Source organism: Nerophis lumbriciformis, linkage group LG32 (assembly GCF_033978685.3).
Source record: "Nerophis lumbriciformis linkage group LG32, RoL_Nlum_v2.1, whole genome shotgun sequence".
NCBI lineage: Eukaryota > Metazoa > Chordata > Actinopteri > Syngnathiformes > Syngnathidae > Nerophis > Nerophis lumbriciformis.
In genome coordinates, this window is record NC_084579.2 from 14,173,159 (window position 1) to 14,189,105 (window position 15,947).

A 15,947-nucleotide genomic window follows, 5' to 3' on the forward strand; every position below is an offset into this window, starting at 1 on the left:
GATAAATAAAAAAAAAAAAGCATGTAAACAAACAGCTTGGGCTTTAAGAGGTTAAGTAAAGTCTGAATTCCATAAAACAGTTAGCTCCATCTTAATAATATGACACATTTAATGTGCCTTATAATCCAGTGCATTCTATGGAAATTTATCAGAGCTGTTTATCTATTTTATGGAGGAATGTAGTTAATCATAGAACTGACACCCAATGTTATTGAATCGATTCTGCATCAAATCGTTATTAAAATGAACCCATCCCTACTTGTCAATCCTGCTCCGTCCACTAGATGGCATTGAAACACTTCTTTTTATAGACATGCGGTCTGCCAGAGAATAAGAAGACATTGCAGGAAGGATCAATTTAGCGACATGTTCAGCGAGTATTTAGTCTTCCCGTCTTTTTCTGGTCTTATCCAAACACTCTCGAGATTCAAACATGAAAGCATGAACAGCCCCCCTATTAAAAAACCCCACCAGAATAAAGTTTATCTGTATTTATAAACATATTTGTTCTGCTTTTCACGTTTTTTTGCTCACTTTTTGTCTCCCACACCGTCTATATGACATGCACATGTGTCAAGGCCAATTATGAAAATTAGCTAACAAAAGAGGAGATGATTTTAGCCCCACAAGAAGAGAAAGCCCAGATTCTACTTTGAAACCAGCAGATTACACTGCAAAAAGTGAAAGATTAAATATCTCAAATAAGGGTGATATATGCTTATTTTCTGTCTGATAAGATCATTCTTCTCACTAAGCAGATTTTATGTTAGAGTCTTTTACTTGTTTTAAGGGTTTCGGTCCTAAATGATCTCAGTAAGATATTACAGCTTGTTGCTGAGATTTGATGACCTATATTGAGTAAAACATGCTTGAAACTAGAATATCAACTGTTGCAAAGCTGTGTCATCAACACTCACAAGTATAAAACTACTTTTTTAAAGTATCAATTTCTTATTTCAAGCATGAAAAAAAAAATCATGACTTTGACACAATTGTGTCTCGTAATTAAAACAGATGACAGCCAAATGGACGTTGCTGTTTTATTTTCAATGAAACAATAGAAAATACGTACTAATAACTCATGCACATTCAGATCAATTCTTCAAAATTACAATAAAAACAAATTTGGCCGGGGGCCGGGCTGTAATCTATGCGCACTAATTGACTGAAAGAGCACGCACTTGGCGCGATGATGTCATGTTATCGATGGAAAAATGCATTTTTAGACAATATGATTTGCCTGAGCAGCTAGGAGACCCCGAGAGTAACAAGCGGTTGCCTTGTTGCCTTTCCATTAAGGACAATAAACTAGTTTTTAGTGTAAGTTTGCTGGTTTCAAGAAATGTCATGCCAAGCGCCTATCATTATGTTAAGATAACGGCACTAGCATTTACAAACCCCGTTTCCATATGAGTTGGGAAATTGTGTTAGATGTAAATATAAACGGAATACAATGATTTGCAAATCCTTTTCAACCCATATTCAATTGAATGCACTACAAAGACAAGATATTTGATGTTCAAACTCATAAACTTTATTTTTTTTTGCAAATAATAATGAACTTAGAATTTCATGGCTGCAACACGTGCCAAAGTAGTTTGGAAAGGGCATGTTCACCACTGTGTTACATGGCCTTTCCTTTTAACAACACTCAGTAAACGTTAGGGAACTGAGTAGACACATTTTTTAAGCTTCTCAGGTGGAATTCTTTCCCATTCTTGCTTGATGTACAGCTTAAGTTGTTCAACAGTCCGGGGGTCTCCGTTGTGGTATTTTAGGCTTCATAATGCGCCACACATTTTCAATGGGAGACAGGTCTGGACTACTGGCAGGCCAGTCTAGTACCCGCACTCTTTTACTATGAAGCCACGCTGTTGTAACACGTGGCTTGGCATTGTCTTGCTGAAATAAGCAGGGGCGTCCATGGTAACGTTGCTTGGATGGCAACATATGTTGCTCCAAAACCTGTATGTACCTTTCAGCATTAATGGTGCCTTCACAGATGTGTAAGTTACCCATGTCTTGGGCACTAATACACCCCCATACCATCACAGATGCTGGCTTTTCAACTTTGCGCCTATAACAATCCGGATGGTTCTTTTCCTCTTTGGTCCGGAGGACACGACGTCCACAGTTTCCAAAAACAATTTGAAATGTGGACTCGTCAGACCACAGAACACTTTTCCACTTTGTATCAGTCTGGGTGTTGTTGATAAACGGTTTTCGCCTTGCATAGGAGAGTTTTAACTTCCACTTACAGATGTAGCGACCAACTGTAGTTACTGACAGTGGGTTTCTGAAATGTTCCTGAGCCCATGTGGTGATATCCTTTACACACTGATGTCGCTTGTTGATGCAGTAAAGCCTGAGGGGTCGAAGGTCACGGGCTTAGCTGCTTACGTCCAGTGATTTCTCCAGATTCTCTGAATCTTTTGATGATATTACGGACCGTAGATGGTGAAATCCCTAAATTCCTTGCAATAGCTGGTTGAGAAAGGTTTTTCTTAAACTGTTCAACAATTTTCTCACGCATTTGTTGACAAAGTGGTGACCCTCGCCCCATCCTTGTTTGTGAATGACTGAGCATTTCATGGAATCTACTTTTATACCCAATCATGGCACCCACCTGTTCCCAATTTGCCTGTTCACCTGTGGGATGTTCCAAATAAGTGTTTGATGAGCATTCCTCAACTTTCTCAGTCTTTTTTGCCACCTTTCCAACTTCTTTGTCACGTGTTGCTGGCATCAAATTCTGAAGTTAATGATTATTTACAACAACAAAAAAAAAAGGTTATCAGTTTGAACATCAAATATGTTGTCTTTGTAGCATATTCAACTGAATATGGGTTGAAAAGGATTTGCAAATCATTGTATTCCGTTTATATTTACATCTAACACAATTTCCCAACTCATATGGAAACAGGGTTTGTACTTAATTTAAGAATATTGTTCAACATAATGAGCAAAAAGGTCTCTTTTTTTTCTACCAAGAAAAGTGCACTTGTTATTAGTGAGAATATACTTATTTTAAGGTATTTTTGTGTTCATTGAGGTTTGCTAATTTTACTTGTTTTGGAAAGTCTTGACAAGCCAACTTTTCTTGTTCTATTAGCAGATAATTTTGCTTAGTTCAAATAAAATGACCCTAATTTTAGTTGGTTTTTTTTCCTTGTTTTTGAACACTGACTTTTTGCAGTGTGGTTTTGTACGATTCCCTACTAAATTCTCATGAGAAGTGTCGTTGTTAAATATCCACATTGTCATGCTCTCTGTTGCTAAGGGGGATGTGAAGACACCAGGAGGAGGAGGTAAATAAACAAGAGGAATACATTTGTTAGGATATAGAAATAGAACTAACAAGATACGACTTAGCTTACCAAGATGGCTTCCTCGTGTTTGGACTGTCGCTAACAGAATGACGTCACTTTGTCTCACCTCGTGTCCAAAAGTTGGAATTGTTGTGCATTTTAGTGAGCGGAGTGACGGCTGAGGAAACAAAGTCTTGTCGGTTTATGGTCTTTTCTTTGTGCCTTTGCTAGCTAGCTAGCTAACCCTATCCCTATTTAACAGTGTTTTTGTTTGTTTCCACTAAGCCAGGGGTCGGCAACCCGCGGCTCTAGAGCCGCATGCGGCTCTTTAGCGCCGCCCTAGTGGCTCTATGGAGCTTTTTCAAAAATGTATGAAAAATGGAAAAAGATGAGGGGGAAAAAATATATTTTTTGTTTTAATATGGTTTCTGTAGGAGGACAAACATGACACAAACCTCCCTAATTGTTATAAAGCACACTGTTTATATTAAACATGCTTCACTGACTCAAATATTTGGCGAGCGCCGTTTTGTCCTACTAATTTTGGCGGTCCTTGAACTCACCGTAGTTTGTTTACATGTATAACTTTCTCCGACTTTCTAGGACGTGTTTTATGCCACTTCTTTTTCTGTCTCATTTTGTCCACCAAACTTTTAACATTGTGCATGAATGCACAAAGGTGAGTTTTGTTGATGTTATTGACTTGTGTGGAGTGCTAATCAGACATATTTGGTCACTGCATGACTGCAAGCTAATCGATGCTAACATGCTATTTAGGCTAGCTATATGTACATATTGCATCATTATGCCTCATTTGTAGCTATATTTGAGGTCATTTAGTTTCCTTTAAGTCATCTCAATTCAATGTATATATCATGACACACTATCTGTATGTAATATGGCTTTTAATTTGTTGCGGCTCCAGACAGTTTTGTTTTTGTATTTTTGGTCCAATATGGCTCTTTCAACATTTTGGGTTGCCGACCCCTGCACTAAGCTAAGCTCTTCTTTCTTTATTGTTCCGCCACACGTCCATCACCGAGCACATATAACCACGCTTCTTCCCCACAGAATCACTATCACTGACCAATGAGGACTAACCCCTTTCTGGTACGTGGGTGTTGTCCGCCATTATTAAGCATCATAACAGCATCCATCATGGCCGCCTTCTTCTTCCTCCTCCTCCTCCTTCTCTTCTCAATACTTCAATTATTTCTTCCACTCACTTTTTTTTTTGTTCTCTTCTCAGAGTGCTGCATGGGAACACACACATTTCAAAGAGTGTGTGTTGATATTTGTCAGTCCAAAGTGTGCGGTGATAGAATTTTCAGCGTTGGAAAAAAAACGTTAAAAATGGAGGCTAATCGTCGAGCCTCCATTTTGTTTTGTTGTGTGTGACTTTGATTTAATTGTGTGATGTATCATAACATAACATAACATCCCTTCAACCCCAGCCTTTTTCAACCATTTTGTGACCAGTTCAAAGCAAACATAAGACAAAATGTAAGACATTATGGGCTCATAAGTGAGTTAGCTATTAGCTTGTAGCGCTCCATTGCTAACTGTTGACATAATGTTTCTTGACCTATTATTTTGGTATTGGCTATTTTGGTGGGTTATACAGATTTTTAAAATTAATGTTTGAATCATAATTAAAAGATTCGAATTGATTTTTTTTTTTAAAATACTAAACTTTTTTTAGCAACTTAGAGCTAACAGATTCTCTTTATAACCACAAAATGTACTTTATGACTGACTATATAAAAAAAATGTGGAAGTCATGGTGTGAGGTTTACAGCGAATTACTTGCTAAAATCCAACCAGTATTTACTTTAACAATACTTTAATGCCCAAGCTATGCTAAGCTATGCTAACTAGTTACTGCTGTTAAAGTTAAAGTTAAAGTTAAAGTACCAATGATTGTCACACACACACTAGGTGTGGCGAAATTATTCTCTGCATTTGACCCATCACCCTTGATCACCCCCTGGGAGGTGAGGGGAGCAGTGGGCAGCAGCGGTGGCCACGCCCGGGAATCATTTTTGGTGATTTAACCCCCAATTCCAACCCTTGATGCTGAGTGCCAAGCAGGGAGGTAGTGGGTCCCATTTTTATAGTCTTTGGTATGACTCGGCCGGGGTTTGAACTCACAACCTACCGATCTCAGGGCGGACACTCTAACCACTAGGCCACTGAGTTAGGCAAAAACAATAACACACTTTCTAGGTGTATTTGCTTTTGTTTTTGTTTTTTAACTATTTTTAGAATGGCTGTTATCGGAGAAAATCCCTTATAGTAGCTGCACGTTCTTATAAGCCGCATGGTTCAAAGTGTAGGTAAAAAGTAGTTACTTATAGTCCAGAATTTACGGTGTACACTGCAAAAAGTCAGTGTTCAAAAACAAGAAAAAAAAATACAAAACTTAGGGGTATTTTATTTGAATTAATTGATTAACGTGGACCCCGACTTAAACAAGTTGAAAAACGTATTCGGGTGTTACCATTTAGTGGTCAATTGTACATTGCAAAAAGTCAGTGTTCAAAAACAAGAAAAAAATCAAATAAAATGAGCGGTATTTTATTTGAACTAAGCAAAATTATCTGCCAATAGAATAAGAAAATTCAGCTTGTCAAGACTTTCCAAAACAAGTAAAATTAGCTAACCTCAATGAACTCAAAAATACCTTAAAATAAGAATATTCTCACTAATAACAAGTGCACTTTTCTTGGTAGAAAAAAAAGAGACCTTTTTGCTCAATATGTTGAAAAATATTCTTAAATTAAGTAAATGCTAGTGCCGTTTTCTTGACATCACGATTTTTTGACATCTCGATATATTTTTTTTCATGCTTGAAATAAGAAAGTATTACTTTAAAAAAGTAGTTTTATACTTGTGAGTGTTGATGACACAGCTTTGCATCAGTTGATATTCTAGTTTCAAGCATGTTTTACTCAATATAGTTCATCAAATATCAGCTACAAGCTGTAATATCTTACTGAGATCATTTAGGACCAAAACCCTTAAAACAAGTAAAACACTCATAACATAAAATCTGCTTAGTGAGAAGAATTATCTTATCAGACAGAAAATAAGCAAATATCACTCTTATTTTACTTAGATTTCAGTTTTTGCAGTGTATGGAATATGTACTGTACTGTGCAATCTACTAATAAAAGTCTCAATCAATCAATCAATCAAAAATGCTTCTGTACAGTAGTTTGTCGGTACATTATATTGTTTTTAACTGAAGGCTAAAGTGTACTTAACCACCTTCTACGTTATTTCTGTTGTGCTCCACTTTATGAAAGCAAAAATAATAATTACACATTTGTTATCTTGATTTATTTTAAAGCTAGATGTAAAGGGGTCACAAAACAGAGTAATTGGCATATTAGAATGTTTTTAATTTTTAAATTTGTATTTTTTTTAAAAACTGTTAAGTTTACAATTAATGACGTGTTTTAGGCGTTATTAGAGTGTTTTAAGCCAGTGTTTCTTAACCATAGTTGGGCTGCGAGCATCCCTCGGGGTGCCGCCAAATAAATATCGGTTTCTCAGCTGTGGTCCGTATGCAATACTTTTTTTTTTACCACTTGTGGCAGTAATGACAATCTCAAACAAACCGAAGAAGACGTTCTTAAGCGCAAAAATTATGATTAAAGTTAAAGATGTATTTTTTTTCTTTTATTGAACTTTAATTTTATTGCCAGTTTAGTGTAGAACAGTGGTTCCTAACCTTGTTGGAGGTACTGAACCCCACCAGTTTCATAAGCGCTTTCACCGAACCCTTCTCTAGTGAAAAATAAAATGTTTTTTTCATAATTTAATCTTAATTTATGAATATTAATCATGAAATGATGTTATTGTATTAAATAAATACTAATAAAGATATATTTTACAAACAGAACGTTACAGGAATGTACACATGATCCCATGTTTACATTTCATTGTGCAAAATGTGAACGTTTTAGTGGGAACTAAATGCGATATCGGAAAGGGGTACAAATGATTTCCATAGCAGGACCCCCACCCAGACATACAATACTAGTACACAGCTCATGAAAAACAATTACTGTCATTGTAAGTGGGCCAAAACACTTATTTTAGAAAATAACCCCATGGAAATTTGATTATAATAATAAAACATCCATCCATCCATCCATTTCTACCGCTTGTCCCTTTTGGCGTCATTTACTTGGTATTTAGTCTGGTTTGGGACAGGTGTGCTGCTGGTGTGGCCACAGTGTGCGCATCTAAGTTAAAGTACCAATGATTTTCATACACTAGGTGTGGTGAAATTTGTCCTATGCATTTGACCCATCTCCCTTGTTCACCACCTGGGAGGTGAGGGGAGCAGTGGGCAATGGTGCCACGCCCAGGAATCATTTTTGGTGATGTACGACATTACCCCCAATTCCAACCCTTGATGCTGAGTGCCAAGCAGGGAGGTAATGAGTCCCATTTTTATAGTCTTTGGTATGACTCGGCTGGGGTTTGAACTCATAACCTACCGATCTCAGGGCGGACACTCTAACCACTAGGCCACTGAGTTAGAGGGAACATTGTTTGGGGGTATTCATAATACGCCGATAGGGAGAAGTTTTTATTTACACGATGAGTCGGGTGTGTCCTGACCTCCGCGGCGAACCCCTGAGGCCGACTCACCGAACCCCTAGGGTTCGATCGAAACCACTGGTTTAGAAACATATTTATTATTTATTATTAATTCAGTTGATTTATTTTAGAACTACATATTTGTACGTACATTTATTTTTTCATCAGTTATTAGTCCCTTCTTATGCAGTATGTTTGATTAGTATTAGTATCAGTCTGCTCTAAGCCTAAAGCAGTGGTTCTTAACCTTGTTGGAGGTACCGAACCCCACCGGTTTCATATGCGCATTCACCGAACCTTTCTTCAGTGAAAAAAAAAAATAAAAATTTTTTCAAATTCAAGACAAAGTTATATGTTTTTTTACTGGTGCTCAAAATGAACCGTGCACAGTGACATGCGGTGAGGTTGATGGCTGGTGAGGCACTGACTTCATCACAGTCAGATTTACAAACATATGAAACCTAAAGAGTATCTTATTCATCATTTGATTGGCAGCAGTTAACGGGTTATGTTTAAAAGCTCATACCAGCATTCTTCCCTGCTTGGCACTCAGCATCAAGGGTTGGAATTGGGGGTTAAATCACCAAAAATGATTCCCAGGCGCCGCGCCGCTGCTGCCCACTGCTCCCCTCACTTCCCAGGGGGTGATCAAGGGGATGGGTCAAATGCAGAGGACAAATTTCATTACACCTAGTGTGTGTGTGACAATCATTGGTACTTTAACTTAACTTTAACTTTACACATACAAACTGTAGCACACAAAAAAGCACATTTAATAAAAAAAACGTTATTATGGTCTTACCTTTACTTAGAAATTAAGTCCATGCGCCGCAACTAAAGCCCTCACTTAAACTTTCCACGTGCAAGATTGAATCTATTTAAAAAAGTGTAACTGAGGGTTTATAAATGTCGCCTATACTGTATGAAACTACAAAATAACAAACACGGAGGCTCCAGTTTACACGAGGACCACTTTATTTACCTTCTTTTAAAAACCTCCGCAACGTGACATCACTTCCGCTCTTAGCGCCTTCAAAATAAGAGCTCAAGGCATATACTGTATAACAGCGCATAACATGAACTTAACATCACAAAGAGGAAAGCCCATGAAAATAGGTTACAAAAGTTATTCAATAAGAAGCCAAAAAGTGCAAAAACAATAATGTTCGGGTTGGAGGAGTTGTGAATTAGGTACACCTGCAGTCTGCAGGTGTATCTAATGTTGTGTCCCTGCAGTCATTCACAACTCCTCCAACACCAACATTATTGTTTTTGCACTTTTTGGCTTCTTATGAAATAATTTTTTTAAATAGATTCAATCTTGCACGTGGAAAGTTTAAGTGTGGGCTTTAGTTGATATAACAATTCTACGGCGGGGGTGCAGGAGGCGAGCCTCAGCCAGTGCGTCTTTTGCAGCCGTTTTATGATCGCTCAGCACAAGAAATACTTCACACACATACAGTTGTTGACAAAATACACTGTACATTATATACCTCAGCTAACTAAACTATGGAAATGTATAATATAATTCATATAGCAATACAGTCTCACTGCACAGCAGGCCAGCAGTTAGCCGAGTCATTGCGCAATCCATGTTGCGGCACTGAGTGACGTGCCTCAACTGGCTGCTGTTCTTCTCAGTATTTGAACGGCAAATGTGAAAATTCAGCGATTTTGAATAAAAATAATCTAAAACTGGTGAAGTTAAATGGAAAATAACTTTATAGTATAATCACTGGATACATATAACAATTAAATTTTTTTTTTTTCTTTTAACATTTTTTTTCTTTCCATGATGGCAGGTGAGGCCCCGCCTCACCTGCCTCTAGTGACTGCACGTCACTGACCGTGCATGAACATCACCTTGTTCAAAGAACAAAACCAACACAGTGCATGAACTCACAACAAATTACACACCTGAAAACCAGTGTGACTTCTGCTGTTGCCGTATCCGTAATACGACGATCGGGAGAAGTATTTATTTACACGATGAGTCGGGTGTGTCTCGACCTCCGCCGAACCCCTGAGGCCGACTCACCGAACCCCTAGGGTTGGATCGAACTCAGGTTAAGAACCACTGGCCTAAAGTCACAATCTCTGTAAGTAGGTTAGATGTAATTATTGAACTAAAATCAAGAGTAAAATTATTCATTCTGTTGTGGAAAAGTTAGACCCCAAAGTCAAAAATGTAATGAACCCCTTTTTTAAGCTAAGCTAAGACAAGCTATGCTAGCTGGTTAAAGGTTACAAAATGTTGTTTTCGACATGTTTTTAACAGATTTTTTTTCGATATATAAGAATCAAAATGTTATAAACAACAAATGGTTGGACAGGGACATGCTGAACTTAGGCGAGATGATTTTATTAAAGACCTTTGGAGCTAAGTTAGCCGTTAGCAGCTAAAGGCTACAAGCTAAACAAAGTGTGGTCCTCACTAATGCGTGACAGATGGTTGTTGTGTCACGAATTTTAGCCGACACATTTCTCCGAGAGACGATGTGTCGTCAGGGCTTCCCCTTATGTGACTTCTTCTTCTTGCTTTTTAATGCTCAATGTGGCCCCGCCCTCTTTCTGTGTGTCCCCCGACAGTCGGAGACCCCCGCCTTCTCCGACCCACTAGACCGGCAACCTTCCTCCTTCCCTTCCTCTCCATCCACCCCTACGACGCCACAGGGCAACAGCGCCACCTTCCTGCAGCGACTCCTACCTTTCTGCAAGGCCGACCCCTGACCCTCGACCCCACGCCATCCCTCCCCCCCACACAACATGCATGATAGACCTCTGAATATACATACTGTACAAATACAGTATATTACTTCTGTAAGACACCAAGGAGGGAATATTTGACACATGCATATGTCTGAAATGTAAGGTTAACTTTATTTATGACACTGGAAGCGTTTCCACGGGGATACATTTTATTTAATATAATAGAATGCCATTAAATAATGAAAAATGCTGTTAATTGCAAAAGTCATCAAATATGTTAGTCATGAAATAAATAAGTTAGTTATGACAAAGATCATTAATCCATTAATTTACTATGATTATCTAAGGTTCCATTTCACAGTTTACATTTTTTTAAGGACAATTAATTGCATTATTTCAGATGCTAATTAATTAAAAAACATGTTTAAAAAAAAATTCATATAGAACATTTTCATCAACTATTATTTTACAAAAAATGTATTATTATTGATTAATTTATGCTTTTCTTCCTGTTTTTGGTACTTAAATAAATGAAGTATATATTGGTCATGAAACAAATCAATGAGAAAGATAATAAAATGAGGCTACTATAATTACTGTATTTTATGTAAAATACACTGAAATATTTCCCATTTTTATTCATTAATATATATCCTAATGACATGTTGATTATTGATTTAGTCGTCTATTTTCGCCCCTTTTTATGGTTTGAATAAATTCAGAAAGTAATTAAATAAATCATTTTAAAATGAGATTTCATTCGTTTGAAATATTTTATGTAAAATACACAAAAATATCACACATTTTTATTAATTAATTTATATCACAATGACATGTTGATTATGGATTTAGCCGTCTATTTTCTCCCCTTTTTATGGTTTGAATAAATTCAGTGAGTAATTAAATAAATCGTTTTAAAATTAGATTTCATTCATTTGAAATATTCTATGTAAAATACACAAAAATACTTCACATTTGTATTAGTTAATTTATATCCTAATGACATGTTGATTATTGATTTAGTCGTCTTATTTTCTCCCCTTTTTATGGTTTGAATAAATTCAGTAAGTAATTAAATAAATCATTTTAAAATGAGATTTTATTAATTTGAAATATTTTATGTAAAATACACAAAATATTACACATTTTTATTAATTAATTTATATCCTAATGACATGTTTATTGTTGATTTAGCCATCTATTTTCTCCCCTTATTATGGTTTGAATAAATTCAGTAAGTAATTAAATAAATCATTTTAAAATGAGATTTCATTAATTTGAAATATTTTATGTAAAATACACAAAACTATTACACATTTTCATTCATTAATTTATATCCTGATGACATGTCGATTGTTGATTTAGCTGTCTATTTTCTCCCCTTTTTATGGTTTGAATAAATTCAGTAAGTAATTAAATAAATCATTTTAAAATGAGATTTCATTCGTTTGAAATATTTTATGTAAAATACACAAAATATTACACATTTCTATTAATTAATTTATATCCTAATGACATGTTTATTGTTGATTTAGCCGTCTATTTTCTCCCCTTATTATGGTTTGAATAAATTCAGTAAATAATTAAATAAATCATTTTAAAATGAGATTTCATTCATTTGAAATATTTTATGTAAAATACACAAAATATTACACATTTTTATTAATTAATTTATATCCTAATGACATGTTTATTGTTGATTTAGCCGTCTATTTTCTCCCCTTATTATGGTTTGAATAAATTCAGTAAGTAATTAAATAAATCATTTTAAAATGAGATTTCATTAATTTGAAATATTTTATGTAAAATACACAAAAATATTACACATTTTCATTCATTAATTTATATCCTGATGACATGTCGATTGTTGATTTAGCTGTCTATTTTCTCCCCTTTTTATGGTTTGAATAAATTCAGTAAGTAATTAAATAAATTATTTTAAAATGAGATTTTATTAATTTGAAATATTTTATGTAAAATACACAAAAATACTTCACATTTGTATTAATTAATTTATATCCTAATGACATGTTGATTACTAATTTAGTCATCTATTTTGTCACTTCTTTATTGTTTGAACACATTCAGTAAGTATTAAAAGGTCATCAAATAAACCATTTTAAAATGAGATTTCATTAATTTGAAATATGTCATGTAAAAGACACAACAATATTTCACATTTTATGAATTTATTTTAATATTATTTATATGTTAATTGCTGATTTGGTCACATGTTTTGGTGTTTGAATAAATTAAGTATTCAAAGGCCATGAAACATATAAATTGGTCATGGACTAAATCATTAAGAAAAATAATAAAATGTCAATTATTTCATGACAAACAATACATGATTTCATATTTTTAAATCCTTTTTTATTTATCATTTTAGTTATGTTTTTATTTGATACAATTTGATTGATATTAATGAGTTTATATCTTGAGTATCTGTTAATTACATTAGTTTATTAAAAAGGCCACAAAAACCTCCATATGATCTCAGATTGAACTAAAAAAACAAATTTGTTGCTTTTTTCCATGTTTTAGTACAATTATTTCAAAGGATAAAGTATATTTTATAAACTTTTGATCTTATAAAATGAACACAACCTGTTTTTCTTATGTCAAATAATACGAAAATGATAGTAGGTAAACAAAAGTAACAATATTGTTATGTTAGTTTTGTGCACTTTTAGTTGATTTGTGGTTATTTTGGTCACACCTGTGTTGACTAGCCTCAGTGGGCGTGTCCACCAATCAGCCAATCAGCTGCTGAGCTCCTGGACCTCACCTGCTTCTCGTTATTCTCCTTCACTGTTGGTCTTGTTGTGTTATTTGATCGAAGCACGCCATGTTCGGTCACGTGATGATGGATGTAAAAAAAAAAGAAAAGGAAAAAAAAGTACTGTTTCTTTAAGAGGGTTTGTTGTTGACCTTTACTACGTCTATGACGTCATTTGTTTGTTTTCTTTCTGAACAGCAATTGAACCCTAGAAGACTCTTTCGTTCCCTTCTTCATGAGCGAGGCCTGGATCCTTCCTCCTCATCATCCTCCTCTATGCAACACCAACAAATCTTTTGTTCATGTCAAATGAAATGAAAGCTTTGAATGAATGAATGAATGAATGGAAGGAACTGTTACTTGTTACAAAGAAGGCGGGATGTGATACAAAAAAGTGCAATATGTAGCAGGTTTCTTTGCTGGCAACAAGAGGAAGATTTTTGGTTTTCCTGCAAAAATGATCTTCACTTGTTTTTTTTCCTGTCCCCTTCATGATTCTCTGGATGAAATGTTCACTCATTCTTCTTCAATAGTGGTGTGTTGTGTTTGGACCTTGTTCATCATATCTTTGTTGCTTGTTCCACCATGTACATACAATATGTGTCGTGCTAATTAGAAGAGTGTGTATTGCAGACATATTGAAGTGATGTGTGTACAATAATGATAATAATATTAATAATCATGTTGGCAGGATGTTTGATACCAACATTAGATGTTTGTTTCCTCATTCCCAAGATAATAATATTGTGTCCGAGTGTGGATGAAAACATGAAGGACCCTATTTGTTCACTCAATAAAAACTGCAGTATACTGACTAAACATAGTGTGTATTTTTTTTGTTCTCATGCAAATATTGTACACAAAAACACTATTTTTAATGCAAATTTAATTTTTTATAATTTTTTTAAATTCAAAAAAATATATTTTTCATCATTACTTTTTTGATTGTTTTTCTTTTTGTACACACATTTATGATCATCATGAATGATATGCTATCAAAAAATATTGAAAATAATGTTAATAGTTACGGGGTAAACTATGACATGAGATAATATTTTTGAAAATATTAATTGTATTTAATACATATAATAATGTTATTATATAATTTAAGTACACAAAATGTATAAGCAATTTAATTTTTATAAGGATATTTTAAAAACACATCTTCAATATCTAAAACAATGCAAATAATGTGTCTGCAAAATCGTGAATTTAGTAAGAAATAATATTTTAAAAATTACAGTTTATATTGATTAATTGTCATTATTTTAATTAGACAACTTTGGGATTTTTGTCATGCATTTATATATATATACTGTAATATATTACAATCTTCAGTACATAACTTGACAAATTGGCACAAGTAATGTTTTTGCAACATAGTTTTAATGGTAAATAATGTAAAAAAAAATACAGTGTCAAATAGTTGAGTGAAAACAGTTATTGAAATAATATTCTATAAAACTACAGTGCTTAACAGTTCATTATTTTAATCTTACAATTTTTTTTTCCTTAAATTTATTTGGAAAAAAAACCCCTAAAATCTCGGGGTTGTTTGTTTTTTGGCATTGTTATTATTCTACTACTACGCAAACGTGTAATTGCATACTGTAAAATGTGTACTTATTCTTGTGGCAGAATTAGTGAATTACACCAGGTAGAAAGCGCACAAGGAAGTTGTGCTCTCTTGTGGACAAGTTGGTGTATTGCAGATGGCAAAATAATCCACCGTTCAACTGTACATGTTAGGCATACTTATACTTTATATATATATATAAGTAAGTAAAGAGTAAGTAAGTAAATAAGTAAAGAGAATTAACTTCATCACCTCGCCTGGTTATTGACTCCAACCCAGAATATTATACTATGTATATATATATAATATTATATATTCAAATACAACAATGAGTAGAGAAGTGTTATGTGTGTATATGTGTAAATAAATGAACACTGAAATTCTTTTCTTTTACATATATATATATATATATATATATATATATATATATATATATATATATATATATATAAGAAATACTTGAATTTCAGTGTTCATTTATTTACACATTTACACACATAACACTTCTCTACTCATTGTTGTATTTGAATATATAATATTAAATATATATATATATATAGTATAATATTCTGGGTAAATATATATATATATATATATATATATATATATATATATTCAAGTATTTTTTATATATATATATATATAAAAGAAATACTTGAATTTCAGTGTTCATTTATTTACACATATACACACATAACACTTCTCTACTCATTGTTGTATTTGAATATATAATATTATATATATATATAGTATAATATTCTGGGTTGGAGTCAATAACCAGGCGAGGTGATGAAGTTAATTCTCTTTACTTCGTACTTCAGAACCGACTCCCACATTGCCATCAAGGTGCGCGATACAACGGTTTATGTCATACTTTTTGGTTGGCCGTCAGGGTGACCCCGAAAAATCTCCCGAATTTTTTCGGGAGATTTCCCGGGAATCTCCCGAATTTTCTTCGGGA

At 34.2% G+C, this 15,947-nt stretch overlaps 1 protein-coding gene across 13 annotated transcripts in view; it reads left to right on the forward strand.

The window, feature by feature from the left end:
- dnm1a (dynamin 1a) overlaps positions 1-14,223 on the forward strand; it is a 136,295-nt gene extending 122,072 nt beyond the window's left edge. For 5 of the 13 annotated variants that reach the window (XM_061927134.2, XM_061927139.2, XM_061927143.2 and 2 more), the window contains one exon: positions 10,512-11,484. In XM_061927134.2, the coding sequence (XP_061783118.1) occupies positions 10,512-10,542 (31 nt within the window). In that variant the 3' untranslated portion in view covers positions 10,543-11,484. Of the gene's footprint in view, positions 1-3,280; positions 3,309-4,379; positions 4,419-10,511; positions 11,488-13,608 lie in introns of those variants that run through there. The other 8 variants (XM_061927145.2, XM_061927136.2, XM_061927146.2 and 5 more) reach the window with 5 other exon arrangements.
- Positions 14,224-15,947: the final 1,724 nt, after the last annotated feature.